Source organism: Coenobita brevimanus, chromosome 16, assembly GCF_032717465.1.
Source record: "Coenobita brevimanus isolate Jiangsu-jjx chromosome 16, ASM3271746v2, whole genome shotgun sequence".
In the NCBI taxonomy this organism is placed as follows: domain Eukaryota; kingdom Metazoa; phylum Arthropoda; class Malacostraca; order Decapoda; family Coenobitidae; genus Coenobita; species Coenobita brevimanus.
Genome location: NC_136969.1, coordinates 11010498 through 11025113, shown reverse-complemented (window position 1 = coordinate 11025113; position 14616 = coordinate 11010498). Strand labels below are relative to the sequence as shown.

At 39.3% G+C, this 14616-nt stretch overlaps 1 protein-coding gene across 1 annotated transcript; it reads left to right on the top strand.

Moving 5' to 3' along the window:
• The first annotated feature begins 11357 nt into the window (after positions 1-11357).
• Positions 11358-14424, top strand: LOC145390862 (glutamate receptor ionotropic, kainate glr-3-like). Its single transcript, XM_080265602.1, has 5 exons — positions 11358-11569; positions 11817-11945; positions 12845-13003; positions 13211-13301; positions 14089-14424. Exons 1-5 carry the CDS (start codon positions 11358-11360, stop codon positions 14422-14424), a joined length of 927 nt encoding a protein of 308 aa, XP_080121728.1.
• The last annotated feature ends 192 nt before the right edge of the window (positions 14425-14616 follow it).

Genomic DNA, 14616 nt, shown 5'->3' with positions numbered 1-14616 from the left:
GTGAGCCTCCTCACGAATTACTCATCACAGTATAACGTGGTAAAGACCAATCTTTTATGGAATATATCCCGACATAGATTGTTGTACTGTTCTTCATTATATATAATAAAAAAAAAAATACTTTTCAGGAAGTGAAGTTTACTCCGGGACCATTTTTCATGGATATAACCAGAAGCCAGTTGATAGACTACACTCCATTTGTGTTTATGGGAAATTCTCTAATTCTCGCTGCCCGTGGTCGACCTGAGGTGGACCCATGAGGCTTCCTGGTGCCTCTTAGACAAAAGGTTTGGGTGGCTGTGATGACAGCACTGTGGGCAGTATGCGCTGTGATGCTGCTTCTGTCTTTCTGCCTCACATGCCTCACATGCATGAACCACGCATGAAAGATATCAACACCTTCAACTGTTTACGAGTTCTTTTGCAAGAAGGTAAATAGTGACTGTCATGTTGTGGTTTACACTGAGTAGTTTTAGATTAACTCTGGAGGGACGCAGAGATTAGATTAAGTGGGAGCGGTGGAATTAATATAGGCAGCATCCAGGCTTATTAACCTCCTAACTAGTATTTTTTTTTTTTTCTGTGAGAATACCAAAAGAGCCAGTTGTTTCGCCGACATAGCTTCATGATGTTGAACCATTGTTTTGTGTTAGATGATGCTTAGTTTCATCTCGCTAATGACAGCTTACTGTAACCACTACTATTATCTCACCAAAGCTGCCAGAAAAAGACCATCAAATATTTTGGTGATCCATATCTTTTGCTTAACTAAATTTTGTTTTCCAGATATAAAGAGAACTAAGAGTCGGTGGTGGTGGAAGCGTGTAATGCTGGGCGTGTGGATGCTGATGATGGTGGTTCTGACACAGAGTTACGTCGGCAATCTCATGTCCTTCCTGTCAGTCAGATATATAGACCAACCCTATCAGACTCATGAGGACGTCCTTGGCAACTCTTATGTTGGGATAATTGTTGTTCCATACAATTTGATCATTAAATATATTGAGGTGAGTGGTTGTTTCTTCAGGATGATAAAAAATAAATAGTATCTAATTGGCTGTCCATAATGCGTTACTTTAATTGATATGCTGTTAGTTAATTGTGGCGTCAAAAAATGATAATCATAAAAGTTTTGCATGAAATGATTAAACTCTGCATGAAATTCATATCATAGCAGCAAGCTGCCCTAAGGTTCCGGCATTTTTTTTTTTTTTTAATCCATGTACGGTTTCTCAAACACTATAAACAGCGAATTAATTTATGAGTAGGATCGATTATTTTGATAGATAAATATGTTCCTGATGCTATTTTCAGTCATTAACTCATGGGTCATCCGTAATTTCCATATGTTTGATTTATAACCATAATTGTCTGCAAGATATTTACAAGTACTTTTCTTTTTCCGGTTACTAAAAAATCGTGTTTCCAAATCCCATAAACATATGCCGTAAAGTAGACAATTTTTGATGGCCTTATTCTTTTCAGACTGCCACGTCAGGACCACTTCATGAACTGAGGACACTGATGGGGACAAAACGGGTCGCCTACAACAAGTTCGTCGAATTACGAACAGCACTGAGACTGTCGTGCGTGCAGCCACTCACGTCATCTTTGACCTGCATCTCAACTATGCCAACTTGCTCCCCAAAAGCTTTTCTCTCACAGATTTTAATATGATTCCTATAATTACTGAAATTATGTATGTTTAACATATTTTTATTTATCTGTATATTAGAACGCGTCAGTGTATCATAGCAGTACCAAGCCAACAACATATTAATATTTAATTGCTGTCACTATAAAACAGCATGAACACACACACACACACACACACACACACACACACACACACAAGCTGCTGTTGAACTGGTCATATTACGTTAGTCATGAAATATAAACTGGCCTTTACAAAGACTTTTCTTTACTGGGTAAAATAAACAGGTTATTTAAGTTAACAAAATTACTGTTTTGAACTTACATGCATCGTTAAGGAAGATATTCACTACGGATTGAATATTTCACGAGGAGAAGTTTTGAAAACTCCCTTTCCCTACCCAGTCGTCTGTCATCAGTAAGAATAAATTAAATGTTATCAGGGCTTCTACGCCTGACAAACGGGTTAATTAAAGGACTTTATAGAGGGAGAAAATAAAAGCCTTTACCCCTAAATGGTGCTTTCATTAAAATAAACTATATGAGTAGTGCTGGAGAAGTCAAGATGTTGCGACTCCTCTTGTTACAATTTCCACTTGTAATTAATAATATCATGGAGGAGAGAAAGACACTAAAACTGACGCATATAACTGAAATGAGGATTTCAGAGACATACGACTGTAGAGAAAAAGCAAGGTGGAAATTAACTAAAAGCGATTGTTGGGCAAATGTGAAACACTGGCATTTCAAAATAATAACCATCTTGTAAGTCCGTAAAAGGAACACATCAGTTTTCTTCTAATAATATATCTACGCTTTTGTATTAATATCTAGTAATTATTTTGGCTGATTCAGAGGAGAGATTGAGATAGTTGGTAGAGGAGTTTGGAAGGGTGTGTGAAAGGAGGAAATTGAAAGTAAATGAGAATAAGAGTAAAGTGATGAAGTGTACGAGGTTGGTTGATGGTGGGGGGATGAATATAGTTTTGAATGGCGAGTTGCTTGAGGAGGTAGAGTGTTTTAAATATCTAGGGTCACATGTTGCTGTGGATGGAAGAATAGATGCAGACGTGAAGTTTAGAATAAATGAAGTAGGAAAGGTGCTGGGAGGAATGAAAAAAGTGTTTAAATGTCGTTCGCTTGGAATGGATGTAAAGAGAAGGCTGTATGAGGGTGTTGTGGTACCGACTGCGTTATATGGGGCTGAAACATGGAATATGGGTGTAGCAGAGAGGAAAAGTTTGAATGTAATGGAGATGAGGTGTCTGAGGAGTATGTGTGGAGTGACGTGTATGGATCGAGTGCGAAATGATGAAGTGCGAAGGAGAACTGGAGTTGTTCGGGAGATGGCAGGTAGAGTTGAGCAGAGGGTGTTGCGATGGTTTGGGCATATGGAGAGAATGGATAATGAGCGATTGGTGAAAAAAATAACTAGATCTGATGTGAGAGGTGTAAGGCTGAGAGGAAGACCACGAATAGGATGGATGGACAGTGTGAAGGGAGCGCTGGATGCGAAAGGGATGTCTGTTAAGCAAGGAAGAGTGGCTGTGCGTGACAGAAATAAATGGAGAGAAATTGTGAATGAATAAGTGATGACGCAGCCCTGAGGGGATATTCTCCCGCATTTGATCTGATCAGCTAGTCAGGTCAGGTGCGGGTAAGGGGATGGGTCTGTTATGATGTGGCAGGGGTAAACCAGCTCTGCTGTCGGGCCGTGTTGCAGATGTCACTGATTGCATTGCGCAATTGACCCTTGTGCGGTGTGGTGCGGTGAGGATCTGTCTGTTATCCCCTTTGGGGCAAAGATGCGAATGGATTAGTAAATGGGGAGTGTGTCGTCCTGTCTCGGCTACCTTCCTTTCCTTGGGGGAAGCAGCCTAGGTATATAGAATAGATAGATAGATTTTCGCAAATCGTTGTGATTTTTACTTTTCACGGAGCGTCTACGCAACCACCCCTCTGGCAATGGTGGCTCAGAAGAACAGCCTCTTTATAGCGAGAATTAATAAGTTGTAAGTGCCCCAGTTTGGTGAAATAAGCAATAATGAATGACAAATAACAATAGTTGCAGAATAATCCTTAAAAAAATAAATTTAACACATATTTATAATCTGGTCAGTTTCACAGTATGGTTTGGGGTATATGATAAGTTTACATATATAGACACATACACACCCTGAGATGTCTTGGAAGAACAGACGAGGGCTCAGTATTTCACCTGTCATTTTTCTTAGCGAGTTATTCTTCACATACAAACATATAAGCGTCTCTTTGTGGTTAGATCCTACACGTTGGTGGAATCAGGGCTGTACGATAGAAGGGTGAAGTACTCAGAACACAAGCATGTGCAAGAACCCACCCAGGATCATCTCCGTCACCACCATTCTTTCACTCACCAGTCTTTGGGTAAGCCATGATAGTAATTTCCTTCATTACTGAAAATAGGGTAGATTTACCTCACTATACCTACTATCCCCCTCAATCTGATATTGCATTTTATCATTACACCAAGACGATTTTATTCGGTTCACAAGAGATTCTATTTATCTGGGAGGCTGAACGTAGCAATCATTAACCCTTTTAATACGAGAGTGAGTAAGTTTTAAAAAATTAATAAGCAACAAAATACTTCACTGGAGTAAAGTGGTGAAAAACTTGAGTATGTGTAATCAAGTAATGAGCATCTTTTAATATCTCGTAGGCAAATATGTACTGGAGAGACACACGTGTTATGGACAAAGTTTATGGATCTCCACCTCATCCTCCGAGAACTAGTCTATAATGACATTATCTGAGTGTAAGCGTAGATTAAACGTCAAGGCTGTACAAGAAAATGGATAGTAGAAAATAATTCAATCCCCACCGTGGCATGAAGATCAGTTCGAAATTAATAATTGTTTTAATAGGTCTTTTATAGACATATATCTGTGACTTCGTAAGAACTGACTACAAGTGAAAAGGGGGTATTATTAGTTTAGTCCATTAATGAAAGGACTGCTTAACTACATTCCACGTTATCCATTTTCAGGGCATGTTTGCGGTGCTTGGGTGTGGGTTCACAATGACTGTGGTGGTGCTGGTGATGGAGCTGGTGTGTGGTGGAGCCAGATGGGGCCAATAGGGTCAGGTGGCCACCTAAGACACACACCTATCACCATCACTGACCACACACATCACCGTTGTTGACAACGCTCTTCACATAATTGCGTACTTCATTTTAAGTTTGATAAGGAAAGCAGTGGATACTAATCACTTAAATGAATTCATAATTTTGAATTATATATAAAATTATACAAATGGCAAAGTATAAGAGTTGCCTCCAGTATCACTCACCGCAGTGTATTCTCATGGGTATCACTTTTACCGTTTGTGTAAGAATTATATATTAATGAATTTTATTTATTTTTTCCTCATAATCCACTGCCTATGGAGTAAAGTTAGTGACCTAAGTATACACGTGCAGCAACATTATATTCTGCGTGACAGAATCTTCTACCATCAAGGGTAGAGCTATGCAGTCACACTTCTCTGTCTGTGTCTCTCTCTCCAGGGAATTATATATCACTAATGGGAGGATCATCATGAAAATATGTGGAAATGTCCCCAGTAACCCAGCTGATCTATTTGTTTTAGTTCATCCGTCAAGTTGATGTGTTGGAGTAGGTAAACTGTCACAGTATAGTGGGAGGGGAGGTGCATGTGTTCACTGACTGATGTGGTGAGAGGGGAGGGGGGAGGGGTGTTTACTGGGTGGTGCAGTGAGAGAGGAGGGTAAGGTACTCACTGCCTGGTGTAGCGAGAGGGAAGGGAAAGGTGTTCACCGTTTATATAAGGGGCTCAGGAGGCCGGTCAGCACTCAGAGCTCAGCTGTTGCTCCACGCTGTTGGAGATCACATTCCAGCCTCACCTTCCCCTCCTCTCTGATCGTGAGTCATGTGGCACTGTGTTGCTGTTAGTCATATGGTACTGTGTTAGTCATATGGTGCAGTGTTGTTGTTAGTGATATTGTACAGTGTTAATGTTAGTGAAATAGCACCGTGTTGCTGTCGGTGATATAATACTATACCGTGTCGCTATAAGTGACATTGTACCGTGTTGCTGGTAGTGACATTGTACCGTGTTGTTATTAGTCATGAGGTAAAGCGTTCATGTTTGTCATGTTGTACCCCCACTGACAGAGCAAGGTATCTTTATCGGGGAGACGTTTATTAATTCTTTACCACCTTATACTGACAGCTATAGATGAAGATAGTGTCCACCATTTTTATATTCTATTATGCATAAGTTTCAGACATCGAACATGAAAACACAGCGGTTGTCAGAACCAACCTCTCTGACCGAACGAAACATCTTTGCGCGAAGGTAATTATTATATTTTATTAAATTGACTCTCGACGTTTTTTTGTGTTTATAGATTACTAAATTTGAGACAGCATTATGAAAACTCAGCGAATATCTCATGGTCAAAAGGAAACTAGCAAAAAAAAAAAAAAAATACCGGCTAGTGGCATCGGTATCTTTGATTTTAAGATTAGATTAGGACATTTTTCTATTGCTTTCAGACTTGTTCTAATTGTTTTAAGACCCATTTTTGTTTTCACACACTTTGTTTTAGAAGAAAATCTTTTTTTTGCTTTAGACTTACTTTTCTTGTTTTAAAATTTCTTTGTTGTTGAATAACATGTTTGTTTTATTAGGCCTGTTTGTTTTTTATTAATTCTTTATTGTTCTTTGGACACATTTTCCTTGCTTAGGTAGTTGGTGTGGACAGTTCATTTCTCCAAAGAGTAAGTGATGTTTGTGGTACCCATGCATCATTTTTCCTTTATAACCCGTAACACAGAGCCTGAGAGTGTGTGATAAAGTAGCCTGGTTGTGCCAGCTTACCTCTCTATATGTACCAATCTGTCTCTTGCTTAGAGGTTTATTTCTGTTGCTCTGAGGTTTGTCTCTGTTGCTTAAATTTTTCTGTTGCTTAGAGGTTTGTTTCTGTTGCTTAGAGATTTATTTCTTCTGCTTAGAGATTTGATTCTGTTGCTTATAGGTTTGTTTCTCTTTCTTAGATATTTATTTCTGTTGCTTTGAGGTTCGTTACTTTTTCTTAATTTTTTTTGGGGGGATGCTTAGAGAATTGTTTTTGTTGCTTAAAGACTTGCATAAGGACTTGTTACTGTTGTTTCTTGAGGAGTTTCGATCCACTCATGTTGTTTATAACCTATTGCTGTTTTATGCTCATACTTCATTAACCTGTTACAGTTTCCCACACCTTTCATGGGGTGGAGAGATTACTAGGATGCTTCGTTTGTCTTTTTCGGGAGGTGAAGCAGAGAACCAGTGAATTTCTAGGGACAGTCCATCCTAGGCAGACTTCAATTTACGATCTATATGGCAGACTTTCTTTCTTTTCTTTTCTTTTTTATCGATGGACCTTCTTGGTAAATATATTATGGACTCAAAAAAATTGCCTAACAGTGCCTATGAATGAAAGATATTACATGGCTCCTGCCGTTCAGTACCCCAAACTTACTGCCGGTATCCAAACCCCCTCTCAATATCCAAATATAGTTCAGGATTTTTATATATTGTTCCCACATTCAGAAGGTATTTAACTCAAAAGTGGTTTCTCGAACTCAGTGACTTTTATAAATAGTTTTCACCACAAACTTTGCTAATAACCTGGTACTTAATAAAATATCCAGTAGCAACAGGAATGCAGTGAAAGTAATGTCCCTTTTGCGTAGGACATTAACAAAAATAACTACAAATCGTACGTCCTACACATGACGCAAAGTAATCAGGAGGACAAAGATCTATTTTATATTTAATTGTTGAATATCTCTCTTAGACAGAAAATGGAAACACTGTGGCCCTCACGCACAACCTCCCTGACAGAACGCAACAACTTCATCTGGCTGTGGGTGGGGGGCCTGTCAGCTCGTGCCATAGCTAGGGTAACCGGGTCCAGCGTCACCACTGTCTGCAGGTGGCTCAGGCGGTGGAAGCAGGAGGGACATGTTGAGAGCAGGCACCGCACTGGCCGATCTAGTAAACAGAAACATTACAATGCAATTTACAGCCGTATTACAGCCTTCCATCCCATAGCATTGCACAATGATGCGTTATATTTATCTGAATCTCAGAGCAATACCAACAGCTTTCTATTATCACGGTGAATATACCAAATACCCTGATCTGTACAGGTATTACTGAGTTACACGTAAATGTAAAGTTGAAGTACTCATAATCAACATTCATTCAAAGTAACTTTGCAAACTCCTTCAGTTTTGAAACATTCCCTGCCAAACTAAACAGATGCTAACTAAACAGGATTTTTATATATGGCAGCCGAGTGAAATGGTTATCTGTATCAAGATCATGAATTGCCAACACATCGCGTGCCATAGTTTAGTTGTCGTTCGTAGAGAAAAACTAGCAAGAGCCAAGGAAAAGATAAAGTTCCCTTTCATGTAAATTCGTCTGCGTCTCTCTTATAAAGGGGTAGAAGTAGAGAACTTTGATATCTGTGCTAAATATTGTTTTTGTTACCCAAATCTGGCAGAGCAAACAGCTTAATGAAGTGAGGTAAGAGATGTGAGATCTCATTTGTGCTCTCGGTTATATGAGCTCTTAATTAAGCATTTGCATCCCAAAGCCACGATTTCGTTGAGGTTTTGAAGACACCGCGTATTTAGTAAGTACATGGCATAATGCTTACAACAAGCATTTAAGTCTTATTTTATACTGAGAAGCTATTGTTCAGCTCTTTCAGAACGATAATGTATGTTGTCCTATGTTAGGAAAGTTATAAACAATCTGTATTTCATGTGTCATACCAAACGTTCTTGTTTTAGTTTTTTTTCTCCTCAGAAAATTGATATTACAGGCTTCAGACTTCTTTGTGCTTCTTCGAAAGGTGATAAAGTAATTTTTTGTGCTTGGCTAGAATTTTTAACCAGGCTTTCTCACCTGCATCATATTTAAATGCCCTCAAATGATTTGATGTTCAAGAAATTAACGGAATAAGAACATATTTCTAAACAGTGTAAGTATTTTTGTTACATAACTGTATAGAAGTAATATGCTGCGGCATATATATTAATGTGTAATGAAAATCATAATAAAAATACAACACTGAATAAAGACCATTTCCATTCGAATATCATGTCATGAAGCTTATCAGACACTCTGACGTATGTTTTGGTAACAGTGCTTGGAAGATGAGGGAAGTCTGAGTTTCGTATGACAGTTTTGTAGTTTTGGATACACATGAACTGGGGGGACATACAACTAAGTAACTTTCCTCATCCAGGAAATGTTCATCAACGTGAAGAAGATAAAGATGAACTCGCATAAACCACAGATTGATTTTGCTTTCTGGTTGTTGGTCAAGATTTGACTTCACAAACTTATGATCAACTCCCTCTCCTAACTGGGGTTTGTTTTTGCAGCATATATTAAAAATTTTCTCCTACCTCTTGTTATTTCTCAAAAAACAAATCACCAGGTCATGAGACAAAAATTATGGTCATTTTTTTTTCTCAAAGAGCGGATTAAAAAAAAGATGAGTGCTGAATTATGTGCTATTCCTGATGCAAAATACATACCCTGAGGCACGAGGAGGAGCAGATTTACAGTTTCTTAATGGCCTAAGAAGTGTTATGGTGAAGGTTTGTTTAAGAAATAGATGTGGTGGTGGTGGAGGTGTGACACAGTGCTTGTAACATATTTCGGCAGTGGTGGAGGCATTACGTAGTGATCGTGACGTTTGGTGGTGGGGGACGTGTTCTGTGGTGATCGTGACGTGTGGTGGCGGGGGAGGTGTGCGGTGTTGGTCGTGACGTGTTTCGGGTGTGGTGGTGGTAGTATGATGTCGACTACTGCGAGGATACTATGGCTCTGCCTGGAGGTCACCTGCCTCCTGGTTCATGCTCGCCTACATCACATGACAGGCATATAGACTGAAGTACTGTACAGGGAAAGAGCTTAAAAAAAAAAAAAGAAAAAAAAAAAGCTTGTTTCATTTTGATCTAAGCTGTTATATGAGCATCATCAAATATCAAGTTATTTTGTTGTATTTAATTATTTCAGTTGATTGCTTTTTACGATATCAAAAAAGAGGTACTCAGAATTCCGATTAATAATGGATTATCGGATGTTTCAAGCCACAGCAACCCTAGGGAGCTGTGATCTTTTGAAGGTTTGCTTATTCATAACTACACAGCTACTCGTAGTTAGAGTTTCTGATTTAACTGAGCTATAACATACAACGAACATTAACTATGAAACCTAAATCCGCCAGTTAGTAATCACTGATTGACTGAACTTAATTCTTTCCTTGCTTTTTCCGCTGTGTTACTTTTAGTATAATATTTTGGCTACAGGCAGTTTTAATCAGCAGAGAGAACACATTGGTACATGAAGGGTTGATTTTGGTGCATATTGCCAGACAAATACGTCAGCATTTGTACTAAAAACAGTACTGTACAAGTGTGCTTTTATCCACTCTCGTATTAGTCAGACACGAGCATAGCATCAATGGACAGCCGCCTGCCACTGAATGACATGTTGGCCACAGAGCTGTGTTCTCACTTCTCTGTCCTACTGCTGACAGATGGCTCCCCATGGGCGATATCCATGACGCAAGTAAGTATGCATAACAATAATGTAAAACTGTGCGACTTCAACAGAAGAGCCTCATAGGGTCAAGCTAAACATTAGGTCAGTTCTTCCTTTACTGTACGATACAAGTATTCACATTTGCGGCTTTAATTCACTGTGCTACTGAACTAGATAAGCCAAAGTCTGCCCAAAGTCAATCAAAATTGTGGTAGTTGCAGCTAATATGTTTAATTTATTGTTCTAGTTATCCTTATTGCTGCTTCAGTTGTGAAGAATAGGAAAGATTTATAATTTTGTGTTCTCTTTCAGGACCTAGCACACGTATATGCTCCTTGGGGAGTCGGAGTGTTTGAGGTGAAGACTAGTAAACAAAACACCAGCATGACATACGAACAGCTCTCACAGACTATAGCCACAGCTCGAGAGGTATGTGGCCACGACATGTAAATGAATTAGGGTGAAGAAACTGGTCTCTGGAGGCAATAATTCAGAGTCCTTTGAAAATATTCAAGCATAACATAAAAAACGGCTAATTAATATTATTCCTGTAGACGTCTTTCTGTTCCCTTTTGCCTGTTGTAGCCGGCATGAAACAGAGAAAGACGTCCTCTGGCTGAAGGAACCAGACATAAAAAAAGTTTATTCATCAAGTATTCCTACGAGGTAGCATTATGTACTCAGAAGTATACTTGCCCCACAACCGAGAGATCCATGTTACAGTTCCTCGACCACCGACGAAAACTTAGGGTGAGGACATTTCAGGGACTTACGCAAAAGCCAGGATTGTACATAATATCTGATGGGTGTAAATTATTGTCAGGTGGAGTATTATGGTCCTTTCGTTGTCAGACGATTATTCATGTTGGCACCATTATTTTCGTGATTATATTCTTGTTGGTATTAGGTTCATGATATTTATGTGTGCACGATAAGTTTTGTGATATTATTCGTGTTGGCACCGTTAGGTTCGTCACATTTTTTATGTTGGCACCATTAGCTTAGTGTTATAATTCATGTTGGCACTATTAGTTTCGTGATATTATTCATGTTGGCACCATTAGCTTGTTGATGCGTTGTGGTGCGTGATGATGGTGGTGGTGAGCGATCACCCTGCCTTCCTCGCCGCCTTCGCTGAGTTCTCCTTCAAGAGCCACCTCCTGCTGGTACAGAAAACAAAGCTGCTCGTATTCACTCGCATCCCTCTCCACCAACTCCAGACCTTTCCCCACCTTCACAGGACTCTCTCACGAACCATTTCTCTCGTTGCTTTTGTGGACGATACCTTGCCAGGTTTCAGGTAACTAGTATTATCAGTATACAGTTGCCAACATAAATACTGATCCATTGTAAGTATCGAGGGTATAAAAAATGAGTTTTGAAACCCAGTGAAATGGTCGGAGCCTTTCAAGTTCTCCACATTATTATTTAACATCTTCATAAATAACTGACCTTATGATTATATTGGTTACAACCGTACAAGAACACACAGTAAATAGTCGATAATTGAGTAATAATTAACGGACGGATTACTTTTTCATCAACAGAACCAAAGTGTTCTCATGGCTGCCGTTCACCGACCCAGAGTCTTTACCAACACAAGTGGCATCATGGACTATCGATCAACGTCTAACTTTCACCCATCCACCAGATCTCTTCCCCCAGAAGTTCTGGCGGTAAATTTTGTGTGTCGACAACGATCCTGTAAAAATACTGCTGTAACACAGAAACAATGAGCTGCATACATGAGACATCTTGCATGGTATCATGTCTTATTATTATTACTACCGTACATTCCCGCAAATTACCGACTCACCCACTACGTAAGAGATTGTGCAAGATGTCATGATTCCTACAGGGGAAGAGACGAGAAATAAATAAATAGTGTGAAAGGATGAAACTACCAAAAGGGGACTAATTAAACCTGAATTCTCGTATTTGGACCTAAATGACACAACCAACGTCAGCGACCTAAACGGTCTAGATGAACTGGAATATACAATAACTACTTTTTTTCTTACCGTAACTATGACCAGTTGTTCGTCCTTTTGCAGCTTGTTTCACACAGGTCTTTGGCAGAAAAAAAAAAAAAAACAATACTACAGCTCTACATCCTTCCCATATCACCTTTCATGACTAACATCATATTCGAGTGTTGATCTGTTGTTATAACTCAGGATTCAAGATGAGCAGATGAGAGTTTCAGGACCAGTTAGGGATTAAAAAAAAAAAAAGTATAGACAGTAGCTTACCTAATTGTAAATAAAGAGCTTTCTCGAATCTAAATAGACTTAACTGAGCATGAATGCTAATCATTCTTAACGATCTGTATGTCTAGGCTATGCCAGCATTACGTAACAACATGCTGGATCACCGTAGTTGTTTTATTTAACTGGAGAAAGTTAGCACAGCTGATACTGGAAAACAAAAGTTTATATTGTCCGGGTTCTGTTTTGTGTGTAAAACACAAACATATAATCATGCCGTCAGAATGAAAAATGCATTGCCTGAGAGAATATAATTAATCCAAGTGACACTACTAGTCAACACTATACCGTACACCATCTTGCCTCAGGTTCCCGCACCGGCCACACGTGCTAGTGACAGCGGAGGAGATAGTGGCACAGGTGGCATTTACAGTAGATGACCCCACGGCACCAGAGGGCAAACGACTCACCTTTGGGGGGATGGCGGGGTATATTATGGAGATGCTGTCCACGATCATGAACTTCACGTGAGCTGTTGATGCACATTTGGTTTAATACACTCTATGTTTGCCTGGAAATATTTGGGTTTGATAAATAAACTCTGGTTGATTGCACAACTTGCTCTAAGTTAGCAAAAATAAAATATGAATGTCAACGTATCCTCTTGACTTGTTTTTTGCTCTGGAAAATAGTACATTATCATCAAAGGTGCTTAAATCACGTCCCTCTGACAGATACACGTACGTGAGATCCCCTGACAGGACTTGGGGCTTACTGCAGAGCGATGGGACTTGGACAGGGATGATGGGACTCATTACACGTGAGGTCAGTTCTATAGTTCGTTTACCTCAACTTGGCTCAGATTTTCATCCTTTTGCAGATTATGCTACGAAGCTCGGTGGTTAAAAAAGAGAATGTTAGCACTTCCGTCCTTTTTATAAGACTGCTCGCTCACTAGCGTTCTTTTCTAGTACTAATATGTTATTGCAGCAAACTTCTCAATATGGAATGGCAATTTTGGGCCAAGTTAGAACTAGAGTATATATAGCCCTCTGTGCACCTAATACTCTCTGGCTTAGGGCACGTAGTAGCGTCTTTCTCACCTATAAATTTTGAACATTTCTTTTTAACATTATTTTTCGCTCGCTCCGGCTATTTTATACTTCTTGTTACTAAAATCAGTTTCTGTTGACATGCAATTTATATTATGGTATTATTATTATTATCATTATTATTATTATTTTTTTTGCAAGCAGCCGTATCTTAGGTATAATCCAAAGTTTAATTATCCTCACGGCTTTCAGCACTGTACTATTGTTGTATTTTCTCGTACGTATAATTCGATCCTCATGTTTCGCATATACATCATCTGATGAAACATTTTTTTTTTCATTTTCCCTTTCAGATATTTAGCTCGCTGACCATTTCTCTTGAAATAACAAGACGCGATCAATGCAGTAAACACATTGAGTCAAGAAAACGATTTGTGAGCCTTCTCACGAATTAGCCTAGTCATCATAGTATAACGTGGTAAAGGCCAATCTTTATGAAAAATATCCCGACATATATTGTTCTACTGTTCTTTCCTATATTTTATAAAAACACATTTCAGGAAGTGGAGTTTACTCCCGGACCACTTCTTCTGGATATAACCAGAAGCCAGTGGATAGACTACTCTCCATTTGTGGTTATGGGAAATTATCTAATTCTCGCTGCCCGTGGTCGACCTGAGGTGGACCCGTGGGGCTTCCTGCTGCCTCTTAGACCAAAGGTTTGGGTGGCTGTGCTGACAACACTATGGACAGTATGCGCTGCGATGCTGCTTCTGTCTTTCTGCCTTCCCTCACATATGAAAGAACCACGCATGACCGATGCCAACACCTTCAATTGTGTGCGAGTTCTTTTGCAAGAAGGTAACCAGTGTTTGCTATGTTGTGGTTTATGCTGAGTAATTTTAGATCGACTTTGAAGCGACTTTCAGAGATTAGATTATGTCGGAACGGCTGAGTTATTGGGGTCATCATTCAGGCTTATTATCTTCTGAATTAGTCAACCTCTCTCTGTGAGAATATGAAAAGGTCCAATTGTTTCGCCCACAAAGTTTCACTGTGCTCAACCATTGTCTTGTGTTAGATGATGC